General features: G+C 41.2%; 1 protein-coding gene across 1 annotated transcript; it reads right to left on the bottom strand.

Annotated features, from left to right (window-relative positions):
- Positions 1-1,855: 1,855 nt before the first annotated feature.
- Positions 1,856-22,725, bottom strand: AMDHD1 (amidohydrolase domain containing 1). Its single transcript, XM_050935658.1, has 9 exons — positions 22,589-22,725; positions 14,967-15,073; positions 13,108-13,172; positions 10,419-10,696; positions 5,867-6,092; positions 4,762-4,886; positions 2,986-3,079; positions 2,404-2,564; positions 1,856-1,973 (listed from the first exon to the last, which is right to left on the bottom strand). Exons 1-9 carry the CDS (start codon positions 22,723-22,725, stop codon positions 1,868-1,870), a joined length of 1,299 nt encoding a protein of 432 aa, XP_050791615.1. The 3' UTR covers positions 1,856-1,867.
- Positions 22,726-23,232: the final 507 nt, after the last annotated feature.

The raw sequence follows: 23,232 nt of genomic DNA, 5'->3' as shown, positions 1-23,232 counted from the left end.
TTTTGTAGCATTACCGTTCAGAGCAGAACTGCATTTTAAAAATATTTGAACTAATGTCTGAGACATTCACCAATTGCCTGTATAAATGCTATTTACCAAAGCTATGAGAGCGATGTTTAAGGAAAAACTGACTGTGGGAGAGCACAGGTGTTACACTGAGGTCCACACCCACAACTGGTATAACATCTGCTTGCAGTGAAGAATGTCTAGTGATAGGCATGTCATTAAATTATTACACAAATTTATTTAGTTGGCTTTTCTGGCTTCAAATTAGGACAAAGAAATATGACACTTCACTGGGGCTTAAGTATTTTTTGAAGTAAATAGAAAACTCAAGGCTCTGACAGATCAGAGGTTCACAATAAGGGTTAACTATTCATGTCTGTGGTAGGTTTCAAATATTTACACGCTGCTCAAAATGTGATTGGCCTCATTAATGATAAAGAGCTAGTCTCTGAAAGGCTGTCCTTGTAATTGCCTTTTATAAATAACATTACAGCTACGTAGACTTGTAAACTATTCACTTACTTTCATACGTTATCTTATTAACAAAACGGAGACCTTTTCATTCTGCAGATACTGAATATTTGATCATTCAAATTAGCGGCAGAGCCCTAGTGATACCAAGTATCGGAGGGAAGAAAACCACATGCTATGCATATGATGGTTTAGACCAGGGGTCAGCAACCTTTCAGAAGTGATGTGCCGAGTCTTCATTTATTCACTCTATTTTAAGGTTTCACGTGCCAGTAATACATTTTAACATTTTTAGAAGGTCTCTTTCTATAAGTACATAATATATAACTAAACTATTGTATGTAAAGTAAATAAGGATTTTTAAATGTTTAAGAAGCTTCATTTAAAATTAAATTAAAATGCAGAGCCCCTTGGACCAGTGGCCAGGACCCAGGCAGTGTGAGTGCCACTGAAAATCAGCTCGCATGCCACCTTTGACACACGTGCCATAGGTTGCCTACCCCTAGCTTAGACTGCTGGCTGTATTGCTCTCTCCTCTACATACTGTAGTCTATGTGAGGGGCGAACCTGGAGCATGTATGTGCATATTTTTTATATGAAGAAGCCACACAAAGGTCTTGAAGTTGCGGATGGAGGTATGATAGGATATAATAGTCTGTAAATGTCACCAAATGAGTATGCAAGCCTCTGAAACATACAAAGAGGAAGGGAAAGATGCCCCCACAAAGGAAACCCAAACCTTCAAACCACTTAAAATTAGCCTGAGTTGGAGGATCATTATATTCATGATCAACCCACTATCACAAAAGGCTTATAAACTCAGGTCAGCATTCACAAACATGTATTTCAGTTCAGATTCAGCCTAAAGTACATCAGAACAGCTGTTTTGGAAAAGTCTGTCTCAAGATTGTGGAAATCTTTTTCTGACTTTCAACATGACAAATATTCAGACATCAGCTGAGCTCACAAGACTCCTGCATTTGTGGTTTACTGCCTATGAGAACTGCTTGCAAGATTTTGGCAGCATTGATTCCAAACTTTATCCTGGATTAATCCTTTGACCTCCACTCTAGCCTATAAATTTGACCTGAATCTGAACACTAGCTCATTGCCTTTGTAGGGTTTTTTTGTTCTCTTTGTTCCATGTCTCTGTTTCAAGAATGTCTTATGTTAAAGGTATAAATAATAGGTTTGCATTTGCTATGAACAAGGGTTGAGTGGAAATGTTTAGTAAAGTTTATTTCAATGTAGAGCAAGTAAGCTGAGCATACAAATAATGTCCCAGTAAAATATAAATCCAAGTTGTCTGTTGCTCTTGGGTAACTGAAACCCTTCAGTATCATTTTCATGTTAATATCCTTCTAAATTATCACCATCTTTCAGTAAGTACTTAGTAGCCCATAACACTTTCATTTTTGTAGATAACTTTTCCTTTAACAATAACATACTCAATCAATTCTTGATGTCCCCCAAACTGGTAAATCAAGTGCTCCCATCTAAAAAGACAGTAAAACATTTATGTAATATCAATATTTTCACAAAAGCAGATCACATACAGAGCATACATTGAACAAATTGGCCAGCCTGAATCACGAGAAGCAAGTAGTATGTTTTGATCCTTTGTCTCAGTATTATAGTAAGACAGTAAGCTACAGACGCACAAATCAGTACAGAATTCCTTGCACTGTTTCCATGTAATAAGTGCTTTCAAAATAGTTGTGGTATTAGGGTTTATGAGTATCTAATCTTAAAAATCCTGGTCCATATTCTCCACTGGAGTTTATACCTACTGAAAATGAGTGCAAAGCTAGTGTAAAATGCTACTAAAGTACAGGTGTAAGTGATTCCACAAGGTGCAATGCAGTGGCGAATCAGGCCCCTTATGTTAAATTAGGTTTTAAACAACAATTTAAATACTGTACATACCTTGATGAATTAATGATAATGAGATCTCCCTGTTTGCCATTCTCTATGGAGCCATGCATATCGGATCTTCCAAGAGCATAAGCTGCGTTAATGGTGGCAGCTGCTAAAGCCTCATTCATTGACATTTTCATGTTTACACAGGCCAAGTGCATTACCATGGGCTAATACAAAAATAAAGGGGAAAACAGGAATTACCAATAATGCAACTAGGTCTCTGTCTATTGTGTAATGCTGGGGAGGCCCAGAGCCCCCAAGCAGGCTGACACAGGTAACTGGTCTCCTGCATCTTGTCCATTCCAAAACAAGAACTGGGAACACAGGATACTCCTTCCTCCTCCATAACTGGCCAAGCCTCCCAAAGCAGATGTGAAAAAAGTGAGCCTCTTGACCTGAGAGGCATGTCTGGAGAAAATACTCTGAGTCAGATCCTCGGCAGGTGTAATTCATCTAAGCTGAGGATCTGATCTTCTGTCTCGTTTTTAAGAAGACTCCCTTTAACAGAGCAAGAACTGCTCGTGTGTTGTGACAGTAGAAGACTGTTAACCATTTTGTGTGCAGTAATATGCATTAAGCATGGCTTACCATTGAATAACAGTACGCATTAGGGTTAAAATCACTGCCAAGAGCAACTATAACCCCTTCTTTTAACATTCTCCTTGCTTGAGGTTGCTTCAGTCTAGGAAAAAAATAGATTTGTCAGTACAGTACATTTAGCTATTACGCTTTGAATTACACCAGGAAAAATTCCATGTATTATTGGGTTTGTATACAGGATGTAACCAGATTCACTAATCACTTTGGAAACCAGAAGCCAAATTCTGCTCTCAGCTACCCACTCCATTGATTTTATAGCTGGAATTGGTACCTTGTGCTTTTGAAGCTGCTATAATTTTGGTGGCAGCCACTCTCAAATTAGTGCAGTGATATAAAAGACTTGACTCGTCATTTAGGTGCTGGTGGTTTCATTATTCACTTCCCCTTCCATATGTCTTGGATGCACAGATCTGAGGGAGCAAAGAGCTGCTAACAAAGGTCAAACTCTGAGTTTGTTGTCCTACAATTTAGCTGCACAGCTTGGAATCTTCGAACCAAACCTGTGAAGTACCGAACAACTACAATTCTCAGTGCAGCCAGTGAGAGCTTTGGGTGCCTGATCCTGTGAGGTGCTACGTACTCCCGACTACTCTGCCAATGAAGACAAAAGGAGGTGAAGATGTTGAGCACATTACTGGAGGTACTCCCCACTTCTCAGTATCAGACCCTTTTTCTGGTGCAAAGTGCCTCTGAGGGTCTGGCCCTATATTAGCTAGTCAAATGACTTCCTCAATCCTGAATCTGGCTTCTTGGCAGAATCACAGAGAGTTTTTGTATGAGAATGGAAAGGTGATACACAACAATCCAATTCAAATGCTTCTCTGACACAACAAAGGAGCTATTGTTTGATTTTGATTTTCAGTTCCTTGTTGGTTAATCTAGGATTTGTCCACCTTGCAATTTGGAGGTTCAGCTGCAGCATGTTCAGGCAAAGATGAGCTACCTTTGATCTAGCCAGCTCAAATAACAAGAGTAGGGAAGCTGTGGCAGCCTGAGCTTGTTGCTCAAGTACATCCTCAGGGTCTCAGGTGACTAGCCCATGCCACCACCCATGCTGCTGCAGCTTCACTGCTATTTTTAGTGTGTTAGCTCAATCAAAAGCTAGCTTGGGCTCGCCTATCACACTGCAATCACACTTCCTCAGAGCAGTCACACCTCCCGATTGCAGTGTAGACATACACTTGTGGACACAAAGAAGTTGCCCATTTAATTGGTGTTTATGGATCTGTATGTTAAATATCTGTCAAAAGCAAACAGAGCTTTTGAGAAAATACCTGATGTTGCCTGGGTAAAAATTAAACAAAATTGCTAAAATTTTACATGCACCCCTTTCAGCTTGTTAGGCAATAAGTGGTCCATTTCTTCAAGTCAGATATAGAAGAAACTTTCACAAATGAGCAAATGTACATACTGCAAATAAAATTTGGATTACCGAAAAATCCAGTTTGCAAGGTGACATCTTCAGTTAATGCCTAGCTGCTTTAGTTAATGCATCAGATAGGTTAAGACCAATTGTTGATAGGTTGCTGGGGACTCATCTGAGTGCATCTCAGAAATAGGGCATTGACTAGATTTTATGGGACCTCATAGTAAATAAGATGTGTGGAGGCCCATCTAGCCTCCTTCACAGGTGTGGCCATTTTCCGTGGTCCCTGACTGAGTTAAGGAAGATAAGAACCTTCTGAAATATGAGACTCTTGAGCCCAAAGAATGCTCCTGCTGTTAGTTTTGGCTGTCATTTCCAATCTGTCAAAAGGGCATTACCTCAGCATGTAGGCAGTGGTTGGTAAAAGGACAGCCGCACACTTTGCACTTGCCATTGCAGCGATGCCTTCATCACTAATTTCTTCCAGGTGACTTATAGCCTGGGCTCCTAGTTCACCTCCGAGCTAAGCAGATTATCACAAAAGATTTAACAGAAAAATTACTAACAGATACCAAGGAATCACTGAAGCTATGTTCTTACTATCAATCTGCTTGGACAGAAAATTCATTAGGATGCTACCTAAGGCCTATTTACAAAACACTAGTTAAAAAAATTCAAAGAGTGATCTCTAAAGAATAAATAATTTTAAGACAAATTTTACTGCAGTAAAGCTTTCATGAAGTTATTAAAGTTATTAACCCCTTTTTAACTGTAATCAAAAGAATCTGGTCAGGCTGATGCCTTGAACAGAATTTTAACTGACTCAATGAATATAAACAATTGTATAATTATAGATAAAATTATAAAGAGTTTTTGTGCAGAAGAGAGTTGATGGAAACTGATATTCTTATGCAAATGAAGAAACTGTCCTATGCAATTCTAGAGCTACCCACTGTATAGAATTCTATATTGGTCCAGACTGATCTTCTCCAAATACAACAAAATTAAGCTTTGGCAGACTAATGAGGGAGGATTAAAAGGAGGCACTACTCAAATGATGACGAAATATGGACTCTGACACCCCTTTACAGAATTGCTGTTATTTGCTGCTGCCAATGGGAATGTCTGTACTGTTGGGAAGATATGAACTGCATGACTGAGGAAAAAATAAATATTTTTAAAGTAGTGTATCAAAACTATACTTTGTACCAGTAATGAACAGGGTCACAGATATCCATCTTTCCTATTGACCTCACTACCAGAGGATAAGCTAAGTCAATATTTGAAAAGCCAGTAGACAAGTTATCAGTAAAGATCAAGGGTTTCACATCTTTAACTCATCAACTTTGCACATTGGTGGTACTTTGATTTATATCACAAACTATCATACTTTTCTAGAACAACATATTGATTTGGAATATTGTAAATCTCTCAAAGCATCAGTTCTCCCAAAGGCAAGTCAAAAGCAAAAATGGCTTAAATGCATACAGAATGAAGAAGTACCTCTGCAGATTTCATTGGATGGAGTTCATCACCATGGAAGTTAATCTGTAACCCTATCTCTTTTCCAGCCTGAAGAATTCTTCTGGTACAATTCAGATCAAAGACACCTTTCTCACAAAACACATCTATGTTATTAACATGTATTTCACCACTTAGGTTCAGCTCCTTTAGTTTAGGGAGATGGTTATTGATAATGTCATCTGTGGCTTCAGTAGCATTTTTCCCTCTAATGAAAAGAAAATGTTACAAAGACACAGAATGATTTAGTCTTTGAACCTTCTATGTAATTAATGTATGTAATAATTACATTAGTTTTAAAAGGCATACATATGAAAAAATCCTCAGACATTTAGCATATGACAAAAATACAGCTGACCATATATTTTTATCTTTGTTGATAATGTTTCTGAACATTTCTACGCCACTGAATTTTACTTCAATTGCTGCCTTGTTTTTAAGCTTAGTTATTATTTAAATTTTAAAAACAACAATGCAAGAGGAAAAATATTGTAATTCATATAACACAAACATGACTTAATTCTAATATCCTTTTTAAAGGATTATGCTATATCCTCTTATTTGTAAGCCAGATTTCTTTAGATGCCAACCAATTTTTTTTGCCCTGAAAAAAAAAATCTTCTACTTCTCTATTTATACATTCTGAACTGCTTAAATTTTATCCTTAAAAGCAACTTAACAGACACCTTTTTAAAAAAATCATTAACTCGAGTGGTAGAGACCTGAAATATCAAAGCCAACAGGGGCATTCAGCAAAAAACTGACTTTAAATTTACTTCTCTCTCTCTCTCTTTTTTTTTTTTAGGTCCTTCACAGTCACAGAGAGCTGGTTTTGTCTTATCGAGGCATTCCAGCAAGGGACTATGCTGCTGTGACTGTCACAACCACTTTAGAATGTCATTGATACATGACGATTGCCTATGGGAGGTCAGTAATGGCCTTTTAAAGAAAGCTATATAGGGCTTTTTATTTCTTTGTAACTTTGAGAGAGATAAATAATAACGATAGCTACTGAGGCTAAAGACCTACAGTGACATCTCTTCCCTTAATTCTGCCACTGTAAAATAAACAAAAACAACAGTGCACCAGTCCTGTACACATGCTATATATGTTTGATGTTTGGAGTTGTCTGTCGGAGTTTTACAATGGCAGTAATGTGAAAGGGTCAAATTCTGCTCACATTTACAGATGAGGTTGCATGGCTGTGAACCAGAACAGAATCTAGCCCAGGTGTAGGCAACCTATGGCACGCGTGCCAAAGGCAGCACACAAGCTGATTTTCAGTGGCACTCACACTGCCTGGGTCCTGGCCACCAGCCTGAGGGGCTCTGCATTTTAATTTAATTTTAAGTGAAGCTTCTTAAACATTTTAAAAACCTTATTTACTTTACAGACAACAATAGTTTAATTATATATTATAGAGTTATAGAAAGAGACCTTCTGAAAACAGTAAAATGTATTACTGGCACACAAAACCTTAAATTAGAGTGAATAAATGAAGACTCGGCACACCACTTCTGAAAGGTTGCAGACCCCTGATCTAACCTATTGCCTCTTTTCTTCACTTGTTGAAACAGTTGTTGGGGTTGATTTGGCTTTTGCCTTGTCCAGCCTTCTCTCTTTTCCTCCTTTGGCTCAGCAGTTTGTGGAGGAAGGTGGATTAAAGATTAACTCTAGAGCCTTTAGAAAAGGAAGGGAAGACAAGTATGATTCCACTCTTTTTGTTCTACTTGCTGTAATGCCTCGAAAAGATACACTGAAAGACTGCCATCGTTCTAATAAACAGCACTGGAATTCACTTTCAAAGTGTCTACCCAGTCTGGAAAATATTGCTGACCTTAAATGTTCAAAAATCATGAGCCAGGCATCCCAAAAATCATGAGATTGACTTAAAAATCGCGATTAAAATAAGATGGTAGATTTTTATTTTCCTTCTGGGTTTTGAGCCTTTACATTTTCCAACTTTTCTCTGTAAGCATGAAGGCTGGAAATTCAATAAAGAGAAAAAAGCTGAGAATCTCATGATTCCGGGACCTGGAAAATATCAAATATTGCAAGACTTGCTATAAAAACACAACAGTTGGTTATACCGTTGGTGCAAAGAACCTCTGATGATGTTTCTGCCATTAGGGGTCATAATTTGTGATGTGATACTACAGTAACACAAATGTAGAAACTGGCATGAACATGACTTTTAACTGGATGTTACACAGTTGCATTGTAACAGCTACTGTGACAGCTCTAGAAGGTTTTAATGAGCATTTCTCACTGTCACTAGGTGGTATTATGCCAGTTTTGCTCTGGACTAAGGAAAATGATTTTGAAATGGTTTAAGGTCATAAGATTTATGATAAGATTTTGATTTGGTTATATTAACCTAAGGAGTGTTGTAGGAGTGGTCTATTCTACATCTGTATAATTAAGAATGATCAAGGAGAGCAATGGATAAGTTCTGTTTTATAACAGACGTGTATAAAAGTGCAAGGATTTAAATAAAGACCGTGGTTTTGAGATTAGTTCTTTATCTCTGTTTAAAAGTTTCTATAATTTATACATAACTGCACCTTTTTTTGTGGAATATAAGGGCGAAAGAAACATGGCATGAACTGAGATAGATGTCTTGGAAGACAACAGTTTTAACAGCCACTAAAAATCACTTACAGAGTATCCTTTTATGTGTATACAGAGGGTCTAAAGCATTTGAGGTCTGGACCTGAGAAAATCTGCAGAATTTGGGAACTGGAAATTTCTAGAGGCACTGAATTGTAAACAGAACTGAGGGAATGCTTAAGAAGCCAAAACTGTAGGGTGACCAGATGTCCCATTTTTAAAGGGACAGTCTCATTTTTTGAGACTTTTTCTTATATAGGAGTCTATTACCCCTCATCCCCTGTCCCGTTTTTTCACAGTTGCTGTCTGGTCACCCTACAAAACTGGGTCACCATAGACTGTGCCATGTACTGATTTGGCTTCAGACAATAAAAATTGATGATTTTCTCATTTCTGAAACTCAGGGCTTGATTGATTCTCTTCTGGTTTACAGCAGTGTATCTTCTTTGAAATTAGACCTGATTTACATCATCAGAGAGCAGAATCAGACCCTGAGGCTGAACCTATGCACATGTTGACAATGAGAGTTCATATCTGCATAACACCTGGTGTATTCTGAGGTAAATTATTGCTGATTAATTTGTAGAGCTGCTTGAAATGATTTTGTTAAAAAAAATGTCTTTGACAAAAAATGGCACTTTGACCATTTTGGTCAAAATTCTCCAGGTTTAAAAACAAACACCAAAAAACTCACCGAAGAGAAACTGAAAAAAATTGGTTTAAAAATTCTGACTAAAAAAAAAAAATTACCCCCCCCCGCTCCATCCTTAAAAACTTCTTATGAGAAATTTAAGAACATACTAAACCTAGGAGAAATAGGGTATTGATTGATTAAAGCAGGAGAAACTGACATGAATGTAATGGGAGATGGGTAGGTGCTGTTGTGCAGTGAGTTCTGGGAGGTGCATCATTTTAGGACACTGTTGTGCATGATTTCTACAGTTTTATGTATTCTTCTGTTACATGTCTGTTTTTCACCAGGCCCACTTCTCAGTTTGTCGAAATGTGCTACTTTTATTTGTCCAAGACCATTTGTCCAGGACATCTGCTGACATTCTTTATGACATTAACTCCATAATACAGTGAAGTCTCATAAACCCAAGTAGCTATCTTTTTCACTGGAAATAAAAATAAATTTTAAAAAAACTACTAAAGGAGAAAGAGTAGGTTGTTTTGTTAATATACTACAGTTGGACCTCTCTTGACCTACCAGAATGCGTGCTAATAATCCGATTATTTAGATAACCAGAGTGCTCTTCCTGTTGGCAGTAACACCTAAATGCTGGGCTCACACTCACTCACAGGATACAGTGCTTAACTGGTTGAATGGAAGCACATTTGTTGTTATAAAAATTTCTGATGATTAAGTATTATAATATTGTTTTCTCTTGGTTGGTTAAAATGAAAACCAGACAGCTTAAGGCCTGATGGCAGTGGCAAATTCAAGCAGAAAGACTTTCTGAAAAGGAGTTCCTGAAAACTTCCATACAGCTTGGAGTGGGTAACCGCAAAGGATGGCTACATGCCCATTGGCTGAATCCAGTTGATTTCTGTTTAAACCTTACAGTCTGGCTTTTTTCATAACTGACCACCACCACATCAGGACGCTCCCTCACTTACTTCTACATTCAGTTTAGGGAAGCATAATTTTGTTGAATGCTGTTATTTCTAATACTGTACACTTTGTTGCCATTTTGGGGAGAACAAAAAACGAACCCTCAAAACTGCCAAACAAACTGTGTGAGGAAGCCAAATTCTGCTGCAGCTTCCTTCACCCCCAACCTGGCACTGTTGCTCCTCATTTATTTCTGTATAATCTGCCACCAATTCGTAGTTTATTCACTCAGGAGCTGCACTCATGTTTTATGAAATAATATGAGAGTAATATTGTTTAGAAGAACAAGAACAAAATAAATCACATTACTTAGGCACAGAATGAGCTCCACAGTACGTAGAGGAAATGTTGCTATCCAGTAACCGTCTAGCCTGTTCAATCACCCTGAGCATTTTAAGCTCGGTTTCTAGGTTTAAACCATATCCACTCTTGCATTCGGCCAAAGTGGTTCCTGCTCTGAGCATACGCAGCAGTCGGTGTCTGAAAGTATTGAACAACTCCTCTTCTGAGGCTTTCTGGGTGTGTTCCACAGTAAAATGTATTCCCCCTCCAGCTTGATGAATATCCATGTAGGAAGCACCTGCCAGCTAAGAACAAAATTCTCTTTTAAACATGAGTATTCTATTCACCTTCTTCAAGGGATTCTGCAAGGTGCATCTGGCCTAATCCACAGTGGAGAGGGGATAGAAAAAAAACCATCCCAGTGATGGAACTATGAGGGGGAAACTTCATAAAGGAATCTTCCTGAAAATTTCCTTCCCCTGAGTCCGGAAGTGGTTATCAGCCCTAGTCTGGCCTGCCATCACAAATTCATTTTCATGGGGAAAAAAGGAACTGAAGTGGAGATGAAGTTGATGAGAAAAGGTAATAGGGAAATTCACCCCTGGGCCGTGGTCCCTTTGTGCCAGGCAAAGCAATGCATAAGAATACCTCCATGGCAGGAGACTGTCTACCAGAGCCTGAGAGACAGCTCTATGGACAACTGCACCAACTGGAGCAGCTGGTGTTTTGGGGTGGGCTAATGACATAGAAATTCTGTCTCACTGCCATTGCACAAGGCACAAGCAAGGGCAGCACTCGTGGTTGCCTTAGATCATATAGAGGACTAAATAGGGAGACAAGTTCCCTGCATCAGTGCTGAATCTGCCCCCGAAAAGACTCTGGCAGTGATGTCATGCTGCAAAAAAAACAAAACAAAAACCTATTTCAGTGCTGAAATAAGTATTTCCTCCCAGTTGTGCATTCAGTTGGATTAAACACAGCCTGTTCCAGTAAAAGCCACCAGCCAAAAAACTGAGACAAGAGTGTCCATTGTAGGAGGGCAGGACTGTGTCTGATGCTTAGGTTGCACAGAACCATCTCCAGAGATAGAAGAATTGCAGAAAGGAGTGATGTAATTTAGAATAGCGTTTCTCAACAACCAGTCTACAGAGACCGGTGCCAGTCCTTGAGATCTCCCTGATACAGTTTAGGAAGTGAGCAAGCTGGTCCCTGGTACCTAAAAGGTTGAGAAACTGCTTTAGAACATCAAATCCCCTTTCTTAAAGCAGATTTAAAGGCAAAACCTAGAATGCATATCTCATTGTAACTTGTGTGGTTTTTAAAAAGGGGACAAGGGGAACGGAGAAAGGAAGAAAGAAGACACAATGAACTGGACTTTGGCCCACCCAAAGTAGTTATTGCTATCGGTTTTGTTGTCTATTTTACCATAGACATGGTTTTACCCAGCAGTTGTATTACCTGAACATTATCATTTTTTAGCAGGACCAGCTTTAGGATTTTGGAGGGGACTCAAGTTAGGATAAAGTCAAAGGAGGCCCTTTCACCATGCTGTGATGCCAGCTTGTATCATGATTAAATTATCCCTCCCTGTCTTTCCCTTCCATGGAATCAGTTACATAGCAGCTCTCATCTCTCTTTTAACAGCATCACATGATACCCTTATTCACCTTGATCGATTGATCCATCAGCCCTCACAGAAAGAGTGCCCGATCACAACATGTCATTTGTGTTCTAGCCAGTCCCTCAGCCACCTGCTGGCCAGGCTGTCAGTGGCACCAGATGCCCAACTGGCATAGTGCACTGCAGCCCAGAACCCCTGAGCAATCCGCCAGCCTTAGCTTCCCAAGTAGCTGGGATTACAGGTGCGTGCTACTGCACCCGGTGTGACACCCCGTTATTAAATATTAATCATGTTTATTACACTGTTTCCTGTTGGCCAACAGAGAATGGAGCTGCACTGTGCTAGACCCTGTACAAACAGAGTAAGGAACAGTTCCTGCCCCAAAGACCTTACAATCTCAGTAACATATAGATAAACAGCCACAAATTAACCCCCAACCCCACCCTCAATTTGAAATCATACACTGATGTTCCAAAAACATAACATGTCACAGAAACAACAAGCACTGCAGAGCTGGAAACATTTTATTCCAAAGCCATTCAGGTGCTTGCATTTCCTCCATCCTATACAGACTCAACCACGTCCACTTGGGATTTCCAGCCTCCCCATCCATAATGCAAACTTCTGGCAATCCACCCTAGGCCCTCATCTCTATCCCATACCCTCATTTGGGTTACATCAGAAACAAATTCTAGGTGTATGAGTAAATAAAATAATTTTCACCGTTCATATTGCTTTCATTTCTTTAATCTCTTCATTTTTTTTCCATTTCCCAATTTCATTCTCATTTTCTTCACTTTCATTTTATCTCCCTTTTATATGTTTTGTTCTGTCTTACTTCTGTCTCCTCTATTTCATTTCCCCTCCGTCACTGGATTGCTCTCTCTTTCCTTCTTCCTCTTGCTCCTTGTTTCCCCATCTCTTTTCCTTTGGCTTCAACCCTCTCTCTTTCATCTTGGTCTCCAAAAGCCGTTGCTTCCTCTCCCATCCTAAATTACATATGATGTAACTGATCTAACTTTCCAGAGATGAGAAATAGAAGCGTAGAGAAAGCAGAGACGGTTATGTATGAACTCTGTAATTATGTGAAATTACCTTCATTGCAAACTCATGAACCCTGTCACCAGCCCACACTGGATGGGTATGTGCATCTACCAAACCTAAAAAAAACCCCAACAATAATAAAATAAATACACATTGCAAAATTTCATTGTTTGGGGAAAAGAAAAACTTGAGAAAGTGCAAGCAAATTAAAGCTACAGTATCAACTGAAGAAAAAACCCATACCATGCCATACTTCTGTTTGAAAAATGTTTTTACCTTATATTATTGCAAAAGACACCTCTGATTACTATAATGAAGATATGCAAGAAAAAAATATTTTTTCAGGGTGTTTTAGTCTATCAGGCAGCACTTGGTGTAGAGTTAAACTGTTTCTCCTGTATAGTAAGTCTGTCAGTCATTCTCTCATTTTGTTTGTCTGGGTCTTTCACACAGTAACAGGAGAGAAACATTTCTTAAAAACAGAAAAATTGGCATGAGGACTTACAAGGAGGTGTATACACTGAAATAATTTCAACTCACTTCAAACCCACCAACTAGATTTCATGCTGATGTCCCTTTAAAAGGGCAAGCTGCATATATTGGGCTTAATACTGTGACACTTATCCTAGCAATAGACCACTGACTTGAGTGAGAGCTTTTCCTGTGTAAAGACTATGAAATTAGTCTGGGTGAGTGCCAGAGTCCGTGTCAGAGAACACGTCTAGCAGCTTAAATGCCAGTTCATAAATACAAGACATTTGATTTACTTTATACTGTGTAAAATTTTCAGAAGCACCTAAGTCCCATTGACTTTGACCCAAATCACCAGGCTGTGTGCTGGGCGGGGACAGTAGGCTCCATGTGTAGACAGGGAGGGGAACAAAATGGGTGGGGAATTTGTGGAGCTTTGACTCTGCCCCTTCAGTATGTCAACCAACTCACCTGAGCTAGCATGGAGTGGGAAGTAACTTGTTGTTGGAATAGGAGAGTAGTGGATAATTAACCATTGGAACAATTTACCAAGAGTTGTGGTGGACTCTCCATCACTGGCAATTTTAAAATCCAGACTGGGTGTTTTTCTAAAAGATATGTTCTAGTTCAAACAGGAATTAATTCAGGGAAGTTCTATGGCCTGTGTTATACAAGAGGTCAGACTGGATAATCATGATGGTCCCTTCTGCCCTTATAATCTGCAGATCCTCCTCAGATTCCTTTCCCCTAGAGCAAGAGGGAAGCCAGGAATAGCCTTGTGTGACCCTTTATAGTCACAATTACCTGCTTGGACTGTTCCAGGACAGGGTGAGGGGTGGAAATAGCTACATGCTGCCCCTTATTCAGGGCTCCAGTTGAAGGCCCAATCTAGGCCTTAAAGTATTACATAAAAGAGATATTCATAGTATTTTATATCTGGGCACTTTACAAAAGTTAAAATAACAGAGAAAACAAATAGGTGGCTGAGAGAGAGCCAGTCACTCTGCCAAACAAAAAATTGGCCAACAGAAGATTAAATAACCCAAGGAGAAAGAACAGCTGAAAATGAAAAAGTAAACAGGCCCAAATGAATAGACTTTTCAACAAGCATTTTAGCTAGCCAGAGAAGTAGTCTAAGGGGCCTCCTCAGAGTTGTAAAGAATTGGTCTCTGAACCAAGAAGGCCCTGCCCTTCATCTGATTCAAGCTGAACCTCCAGAGGGGAGCAAAGGCACCGTAAATTGTCTCAACTGCCTGGGGATGACGTGAAGGAAGGGGTTAGTTGCTCAAATACCCAAGGGGCATAACTTATGTATGGCTTGCACTATACAAAGAAAAGAAGCTTGGGGAGTGTTTGAGTAACTGAGGAACCTGTACTTTGTCTATACACATGTTCACCCATTCTGATTTGCAGCATTAACAGGAAGAAAATACACCAACCTGGCAATATGCATTTCCCAGAACAGTCAATAATTTTTTCAAATGATGCTTCTGAAAATTGCTGGTGAATAGCATCTGCATGGCCTACAGCTTTTATACAGCCATCTCTGCAAAAACAAACAAGGTGCAAACAAGTCTGAGTGAGTTTGTTTAAAAAGCAAACTCAGCAAGTTGTACTTAGGAGCTCCTGAATCATCACTCTTTCAGAGATGTGATGGGGTCATTGTTTGCAGGACTCTGAAAATGGACAGGGAAGATTGTTTGCTAATCATGTGGATGCCCTGAGATCTATGAGGAAATCCAGTGGACCTCAAGGTGTCTGTGAAGCCTGGCCCATTCCCATGCCCTGCCACCATTGTTCTCTTAGGATGATAAGTTGTGGGCCCTGTTTATGAAGTAATATCTGTGTGTATCCTGTAACTCAAAGACAAATGCCAATGTATTCATTAGCCCAGCGTACTCTTATTACCAAAGCAACAGTATCCTCAAGTTGTTCTTATGTTACTGAAATAAGAATGTAAGAAGAAAAAAAAGGCCGTACCAGGTCAGACCAATGGACCATCTAGCCCAGTATCCTGTCTTCCATATATATGTATATTATAACAGAGAGAGAGAAAATATATTTTAAACATGACCAAAACATTGATTTTCTTTTTGCCACAAGATAAATCATTAACTGACACTTTTCGTTTGGCAACAAAATGGTATATTATGTGTAAGATTTAAGACCTTGGTCTGATGGCCTTTAGTATAATTGAATGTCACATTGCAGTTCCCTTGTTCCAATCTCCATGAATGAATTTAGTGGTAATCTTGCCTTGAAAATGCTGTGACCATTACAGGAATCTTACCAAGTGTACTCAGACACGGTGCGCAGTCCCAAAAGTAGCTAGCTTTCCTCTCTGTATATTTGGTGCATATGAGACAGCTCTGCTCAGGCAGCTTTAATTTGCTGAGCTGGCAGCTCGAAAGCACATTACCTGAGGTCTTATGCAATTTGGCCAATTACAAGGTTACATTTTTCACTTGGATGAGCTATTTTATATCAATACATTTTTCTTCCTCATCAGACATTCAGGTCCTTGTCATTTTCCACTCAACCTGTCAGACATACTAATTTTGACCATTGCAAGACCACCACCATCACCCCGCCAAATCTCACTCGATAACTGACCTTTCCATTTTTTTGACAAAATTTCATGGCCACAAGAATAGCAATACTGGGTCAGACTATTGGTCCCTTTAGCCTAATATCCTGTCTTCTGATAGTTTCTGGTGGCAGATGCTTCAGAACGAATGAACAGAACAATTTATCAGGTGACCCATGCACTGTCATCCAGTCCCAGCTTCTGGCAGTCAGAAGTTTAGGGCCACCCAGAGCATGGGGTTGCATCTCTGACCACCTTGGCTAATAGCCATGGACAGACCTATCCTCCATTAACTTATTTAATTCTTTTCTAAGCCCAGTTATAATTTTGACCTTCACAACATACACGGGCAATGAGTTCCACAGGTTGACTGTGCACTGTATGAAGAAATACTTTCTTATATTTGTTTTAAACCTGCTACCTATTAATTTCGTTGGGTGACTCCTGGTTCTTGTGTTATGTGAAGGGGTATAACACTTCCCTATTCACGTTCTCCACACCATTCATGATTTTATAGACCTCTGTCATATTCCCCCTTAGCTGTCTCTTTTCTTAGCTGAAAAATCCCAGTCTTTTTCATCTCTCCTCATATGGAAGCTGTTCCATACCCCTAGTGATTTTTGTTGCCCTTCTCTGTACCTTTTCCATTTCTAATGTATCTTTTTTGAGATGGGAAGACCAGAACTGCACAAAGTATTCAAGGTTTGAGCATACCAGGGATTTATATAGTGGCATTATGATATTTTTTTTGTCTTATTTTCTATCCCTTTCTTAATTATTCCCAACATTCTGTTTGCTTTTTTGACTGCCGCTGCACATCGAGTGGATGTTTCCAGAGAACTATCCAAGATGACTCCAAGATCTCTTTTTTGAGTGGTAACAGCTAATTTAGACCCCCATCATTTTGTATGTAAAGTTGGGATTATGGTTTCCAATGTGCATTACTTTGCACTTATCAACTCTGAATTTCATCTGCCATTTTGTTGCCCAGTCACTCAGTTTTGTGAGCTTTGAAACTCTTTGCAGTCAGCTTTGGACTTAACTATCTTGAGTTATTTTGTATTGTCTGCAGACTTTGTCACCTCACTGTTTACTCCTTTTTCCAGATCATGTATGAATATGTTGAACAGTATTGTTCCCATGCAGACCCTTGGGGGACCCTGCTATTTGCCTCTCTCCACTGTGAAAACTGTCCATTTATTCCTATCCTTTGTTTCCACTCTATTAACCAGTTATTGATACATGAGAGGACCTCCCCTCTTATCCCATGACTGCTTACTTTCCTTAAGATCCTTTGGTGAGGGACATTGTCAAAGGCTTTCTGAAAGTCCCAATACACTATAATAACTCGATTACTCATGTTCACATGCTTGCTGACCCTCCTCAGATAGTTCTAATAGATTTGTGAGGCATGATTTCCTTGACTCTTCTTCAACATACTGTGTTCATCTATGTGTCTGATAATTCTGTTCTTTACTATAGTTTCAACCAATTTGCCTAGAACTGAAGTTAGGCTTACCAGCCTATATTTGACAGGATCGCCTCTGGAGCTTTTTAAAAATTCAGCATGACATTAGCTATTTGCTAGTCATCTGGTGCAGAAGCTAATTTAAGCAACAGGTAACATACCACAGTTAGTAGTTCTGCAATTTCGTATTTGAGTTCCTTCAGAACTCTTGGGTGAATCCCATCTGGATCTTGTCACTTATTACTGTTTAATTTATCAATTTGTTCCAAAACATCCTCTACTGACACCTCAACCTGGGACAATTCCTCAGATCTCTCACCTAAAAAGAATGGCTCAGTTGTGGGAATTTCCCTCACATCCTCTGCAGGATGTGAACAGGGGCGGCTCCAGGCACCAGCACGCCAAGCGTGTGCCTGGGGAGGCAAGCCACGCGGGGCGCTCTGCCGGTCGCCATGAGGGAGGCAGGCAGGTTGCCTTTGGCGCCATGCCTGCGGAGGGTCCGCTGGTCCAGCGGCTTTGGTGCACCTCCCGCAAGCATGCCGCCGAATCCGCCCCTGGATGTGAAGACTGATGCAGGATGAAGACTGAGGCAAAGAATGAATTTAGCTTCTCTACAACAGCCTTATTTTCCTTGAGTGCTCCTTTAGCACCTTGATGATCCAGTGCCTCCACTCACTGTTTGGCAGGCTCCTGCTTTTGATGTACTTAAAAACACTTTACTGTTAGTGTTTGTGTCTCTTGCTAGTTGCTCCTCAAATTCTTTTTTGGCCTGGCTGATTACACTTTCACACTTAACTTGCCAGAGTTTATGCTCCTTTCTATTTTCCTCAGTAGAATTTGACTGGAACTCTCTTTCCTCTGACTGTTTCTTTTCAGTTACGATCTGTACTTTATCAACTTCTATCCTCTCCTCTTTACTAGGACATAGAATATCCCCTTCAATTAATCCTATCTTAAGGGATGTGTCCGTCCCAACAGTGTGCTCTTCTGCACCTGTCAGCTTTCCCCTAGCCCTCAGTTTAAAAACTCCTCTACAACCTTTTTAATTTTACATGCCAGCAATCTAATTTTGTTTTGGTTTATGTAGATCCCATCCTGCCTGTATTCACTCCTCCTTTTCCAAAACATTCCCCAGTTCCTAACAAACATAAATCCCTCCTCTGAACACTATTGTCTCATCCAGACATCAAAACCCTGAGTTCTGCCTAACTACCCCTGCCTGAGGAACTGAGAGCATTTCAGAGAAATTGAGGTCCTGAACTTTAATCTGTTTCCTAGCATCCGAAATTTGGCCGCCAGGACCTTTCTCCAACCTTTCTCCCACCTTTCCCTATGTCACCAGTGCCTACATGTATTGTGACCACCAACTTCTCCCCAGTACTGCCCATAAGTCTATCCACATGTCTCAAGAGGTTTGCACCCAGGTGTCAATATACCATGTGGTTTTGCCAGCCTCAGAAACCCAACTACTTATTTTTCTAATAATCAAATCCCCCAATATTCTTACCTGTCTCTTACTAATAAAAGGGTTTCTCTCCCTTGGAGGGGTATCCTCAGTATGAGCGGATACCATAACATCATCTGGAAGGAGAGTCCAACTATGGGATCATTTCCCTCCAGGGAATAATCATATTAATTATGCTTAATGACTAACAGTAGTTTTTATTTTCTTTCAGTTATCTAAAACTACTGCACTGTTGTGGGGTAGCAAACGTACAGCATCCCTGCAGTCAGTAACTGCAGAGCATTCTTGTCCTCCAGAAGAACCATGCTGCCATTGCCTCCCTGCCTACACCTGAAGGGTACACTTGCCCCTTTGGAGGATCTAGACAGCATGGAGTGGAATCTGCAAGAGTTGGGTGTATTTAAGGTTAGCTTTCACACTCACATGGATTTTCCTGTAGGTTTGCTTAGGGATGATACCAGGAAGAATAGACTTTCCTTGGCCAAACACTGGTCATTGAACTCCCTCCCCCCAGTCATGTGGTATTTTAGAGGAGAGGCTTCCATGGGCTTTGGAGGTGATGGGGCAATTCTACACAGGGTTGCCAGCTTTCAACTCACACAAAACCAAACATCCCTGTCCCACCCTTTGCCCCACCCCTCTTTTGAGGCCCTGCCCTTTCTCTGAGGCTCTGCTCCCTCCATCTCCCTTCCCTTTGGCGCTCACTTTACCCACCCTCACTCACTCATTTTCACTGGGCTGGGGCAGGGGGTTGGGTGTGGGAGGGGGTGAGGATTCTGGCTGCAGGTGTGGGCTCTGGGGTGGGGCCAGGTATGAAGGGTTAGGGGTGCAAGAGGGGGCTCTGGGCTGGGGTTGAGGGGTTTGGAGTGCAGGGAGGGGTTCTGGGCTGGGGCAGGAGGTTTAGGGAGTCGGAGGATCTGAGGGCTCTAGCTGGGGGTGTGGGCTCTGGGGTGGGGCTTGGGATAAGGGTTTTGGGGTGCAGGAGGGTACTCCGGGCTGGGACCGAGGGGTTTGGAGGGTGGGAGGGTGATCAGTGCTGGGGCAGGGGGTTGGGGTGGGGCAGGGGGATCAGTGATGCAGGCTCCCGGCAATGCTTACCTCAAGCAGCTCCCGGAAGCAGTGGCATTTCCCCCCTCCTGATCCTATGTGGAGCCGTGGCCAGGTGCCTCTGCACGCTGCCTCGTTCACAGGTGCTTCCCCCACTGCTCCCATTGGCTGTAGTTCCTGACCAATGGGAGCTGCAGAGCCAGCACTTGCGGTGGGGGCAGCACATGGAGCCCCCTGGCTGCCCCTACGTGTAGGAGCTGGAAGGAGGATAAGCTGCTGCTTCTGGCAGCCATGCGGCACATGGAATGATGGCAGGCAGGGAGCCTGCCTTAGCCCCGCTGCACCACCGACCGGACTTTTAACGGCCCAGTCAGCGGTGCTGACTGAAGCCATCAGGGTCCCTTTTTGACCAGGGTTCTTGTTGAAAACTGGACACCTGGCATCCCTAAATCTATATTGTCTCCTCTCCCGCCAACAATATTAGAGCCACTGGAGTAAAAGACTTGAGACTCAGCACAGACAGCTCATTGAAGACATCTGTGTAATACACAGTAGCAGTTTAAAAAGGAAAATAGGATGATTGGGAGCATTTTAAAAAGAGAAAGAAAATAATGTAATATTAAAAACAATGGTACATCCTGATTTAAATTACTTTATTGAGTTCAGGTTACTTCACTTAAAGTTAAAGCAGAGAATGAAAAGGTCCAGAGAGGGCAGAAAGTGTGGTCAGTGACATGACAGGACTTGCCTAGAAAGACTAGCCTGAAAAAGAGAATAGTTAGAGGGATGTTGACTGAGGTAGTCAAAATTATGAAAGATTAATTTAAAGCTAATCATAATCTCCTTTTCACCCTGTTGTATAGTCTGAGACAAAAATAAATCAACACAGAGGGGAAAATAAAATCAATACTGACAGTTAAAAAATTAGAAGAAAAAATATAATTGATTTCTACATTGTCAACAAACAAGCTGACATGTTTTCTTTTAATAGTCTTAAGAGCCAGGTCCTTGATATTAAATAGTCTAAGCCCTGAATAAATAATAACAGAATCCAGTAATCTCTTCAAACATTTGTTGTATCCTAGTCACAACAAAACATCCCAAACAGAAGGCAACATAAGTTTTACAGCACACACAATAGCCAATTATTTTTATGTAAAAAGTATACACTCAGAGTCTAGACAGACTGGAGATAGACTTTTTATGAACTATAAAGCAAATATTTTAAGCCATTTTAAAATGCTGTTCAGCTTTTATGCAACTTTGAATTGTTGCTCAGCTTCTATGGGGATGGGGGACACATTAGGAACCTAGACAGTGAGGTCACAGCAATTTGATGTGCAACAACATTTATAAAGATGTTTAATTACATTTTGGGATTTTCAAAGACAGGTTTTCATCTTGTCAGACTATCAGTGTGACCTGGTTTGTCAAAGATAAGTTAGCAACACAACTGACTTACAAAGTTAAAATATACATTATATTTCTTTCACTACTATTAAGACTTTTTTTTAAGTCCAGACTTCTAAATTATCTTACAAGCTATGCTTTTTAAAATTTCTCTTTACAAAATTTCACAGAGCTTTCAGAATTTTTAAAAATATCATCTCGGTATTATATGGATCTAGTTACAAAATTTGGTTTAGTCCATACTGTCATGTAGATTTGTTCCTCTTATAACACTACCTTTTATGTTGGCTTTAAGGTCCTGACCCTGTAAAGTCTTACTTGCATACTTATTTTTACACTTATTTTGCATACTTATTTTTATTTGAGTAAAGACTGCAGTGGGTCCACTCCTGCATAAAGTTAACTATGTGCTTACCTTTTTTTTAGGACAGAGGCTAAATCATTTTCTAAGTATCAAGAATATAATTATTCCAGAATTTACATTACTTTTCAGCATACTCTTTTAAAAAGAGTTTGTGTATCCTCTCACCTTCAGCACTCCAACACTTACGTTTTAGGCATAGCAACTTAAGTCACAAATGTGTTGGCACACTTAAGCCAATGCTTGTCTTTTAAAAACAGCAAAGTAACTTTTTGTTTCTAAACTGGAATCCCCTTGACTAAAAAGCTAAGATTCTGGATTCCAGTCTGCAGTTTTTCTTCTCGGCAGAATTAATCCACAACACGAAGAATAACATATTTTTTCCTTATTTTCAGCAACTAGCAATGAGTAAGGATTTGGGAATATTTTGTTGTGGATTCAGATTTTTAAAAAACACCACCTTTTCAATTCTAACGCACTTGTGGCATCTGATCGCTCCAAAATGCCAGGTCGCTGTCTGAATTGATGGCGAGCCTGCAGAACTGAAGAATCTGCCTTTTAAAAAGAGGTAAGGAATAACCTGATGCGGCACCAGACTTTATTTTCTGAACCTGACGGCTCCCAGGAATGCGGAGAGCAGATCTGGCTGAATCACGCCAGGTGCCTGTTCAGCACCTTGCTTTGCCGGGGGCTCAGGGAACAAGCGCGCAGAGCAGAACTTACTTGCCGATCACCACGCTGGCATTGTCCAGCACGGCCAGGCTTTGCATGCCCGCCTGCAGCAGGTACTTCTCGCCTTTGGTGCAGATGAGCACCAGCTGTTGGGCGTTGTGCAGCAAGAGCCTGTGCTCGCCAGCCATGTCGGTGCAGCGACAGCCCCCCAGGCCCTGGGTGTGCACAGCAGCCGCAGGCAGAGGCCAAGAGCAGCCCAGCGACTGGAGGGGGGTGAACCCCGCGCTCAGCTCAAAGTCTCCTGGGCAGCTGCTGAGCGCGGACAGCGCTGGCAATGGAGTTTCTCGGCTGGCTTCTTGCCCCCCGCAGCGCTGCCACCCTGCGGGCCGAGGGGCCGGGGCTGGAAGCTCCTTGACTGCGCGGGCCCGGGAAGGATCCAGCCCCTGGATCTGCCAAGCCCCTGGGCTGGGGTTGCTTTTGCAAGGGCTGCCGCTGGCTAGAGGGCGCGCGGGCTCCTCCTGGCCCCCGGGGCGTGGGACGAGCGCAGAGGGAAACTGAGGCACTGGGGGGGCGAGTGGGGGGCGCTTCTCGTTCTGCGCCCAGCCTCGAACGGGCCCGCGCGGCGCTGGCTCAACAGTCTCCAGGCAGGGCCCCGTCCCGGTCCGTGCGGCTGCCCCTGTGCTCGGCCGCGCCCC

This window comes from Gopherus flavomarginatus, chromosome 1 (assembly GCF_025201925.1).
Source record: "Gopherus flavomarginatus isolate rGopFla2 chromosome 1, rGopFla2.mat.asm, whole genome shotgun sequence".
Classification (NCBI taxonomy): Eukaryota; Metazoa; Chordata; order Testudines; family Testudinidae; genus Gopherus; species Gopherus flavomarginatus.
This window is presented reverse-complemented; position numbering and strand designations above follow the sequence as displayed.

Excerpts from the sequence above, each read along its gene's own strand:
- AMDHD1 (XM_050935658.1), bottom strand. The coding sequence starts at position 22,725 with ATGGCTGGCGAGCACAGGCTCTTGCTGCACAACGCCCAACAGCTGGTG. Across the intron at positions 10,697-13,107 it reads TTCATGAGTTTGCAATGAAG|CTGGCAGGTGCTTCCTACAT; the intron begins GTAATTTCACAT and ends TTTTGTTCTTAG. Across the intron at positions 4,887-5,866 it reads ATCCAATGAAATCTGCAGAG|CTCGGAGGTGAACTAGGAGC; the intron begins GTACTTCTTCAT and ends TAATCTGCTTAG.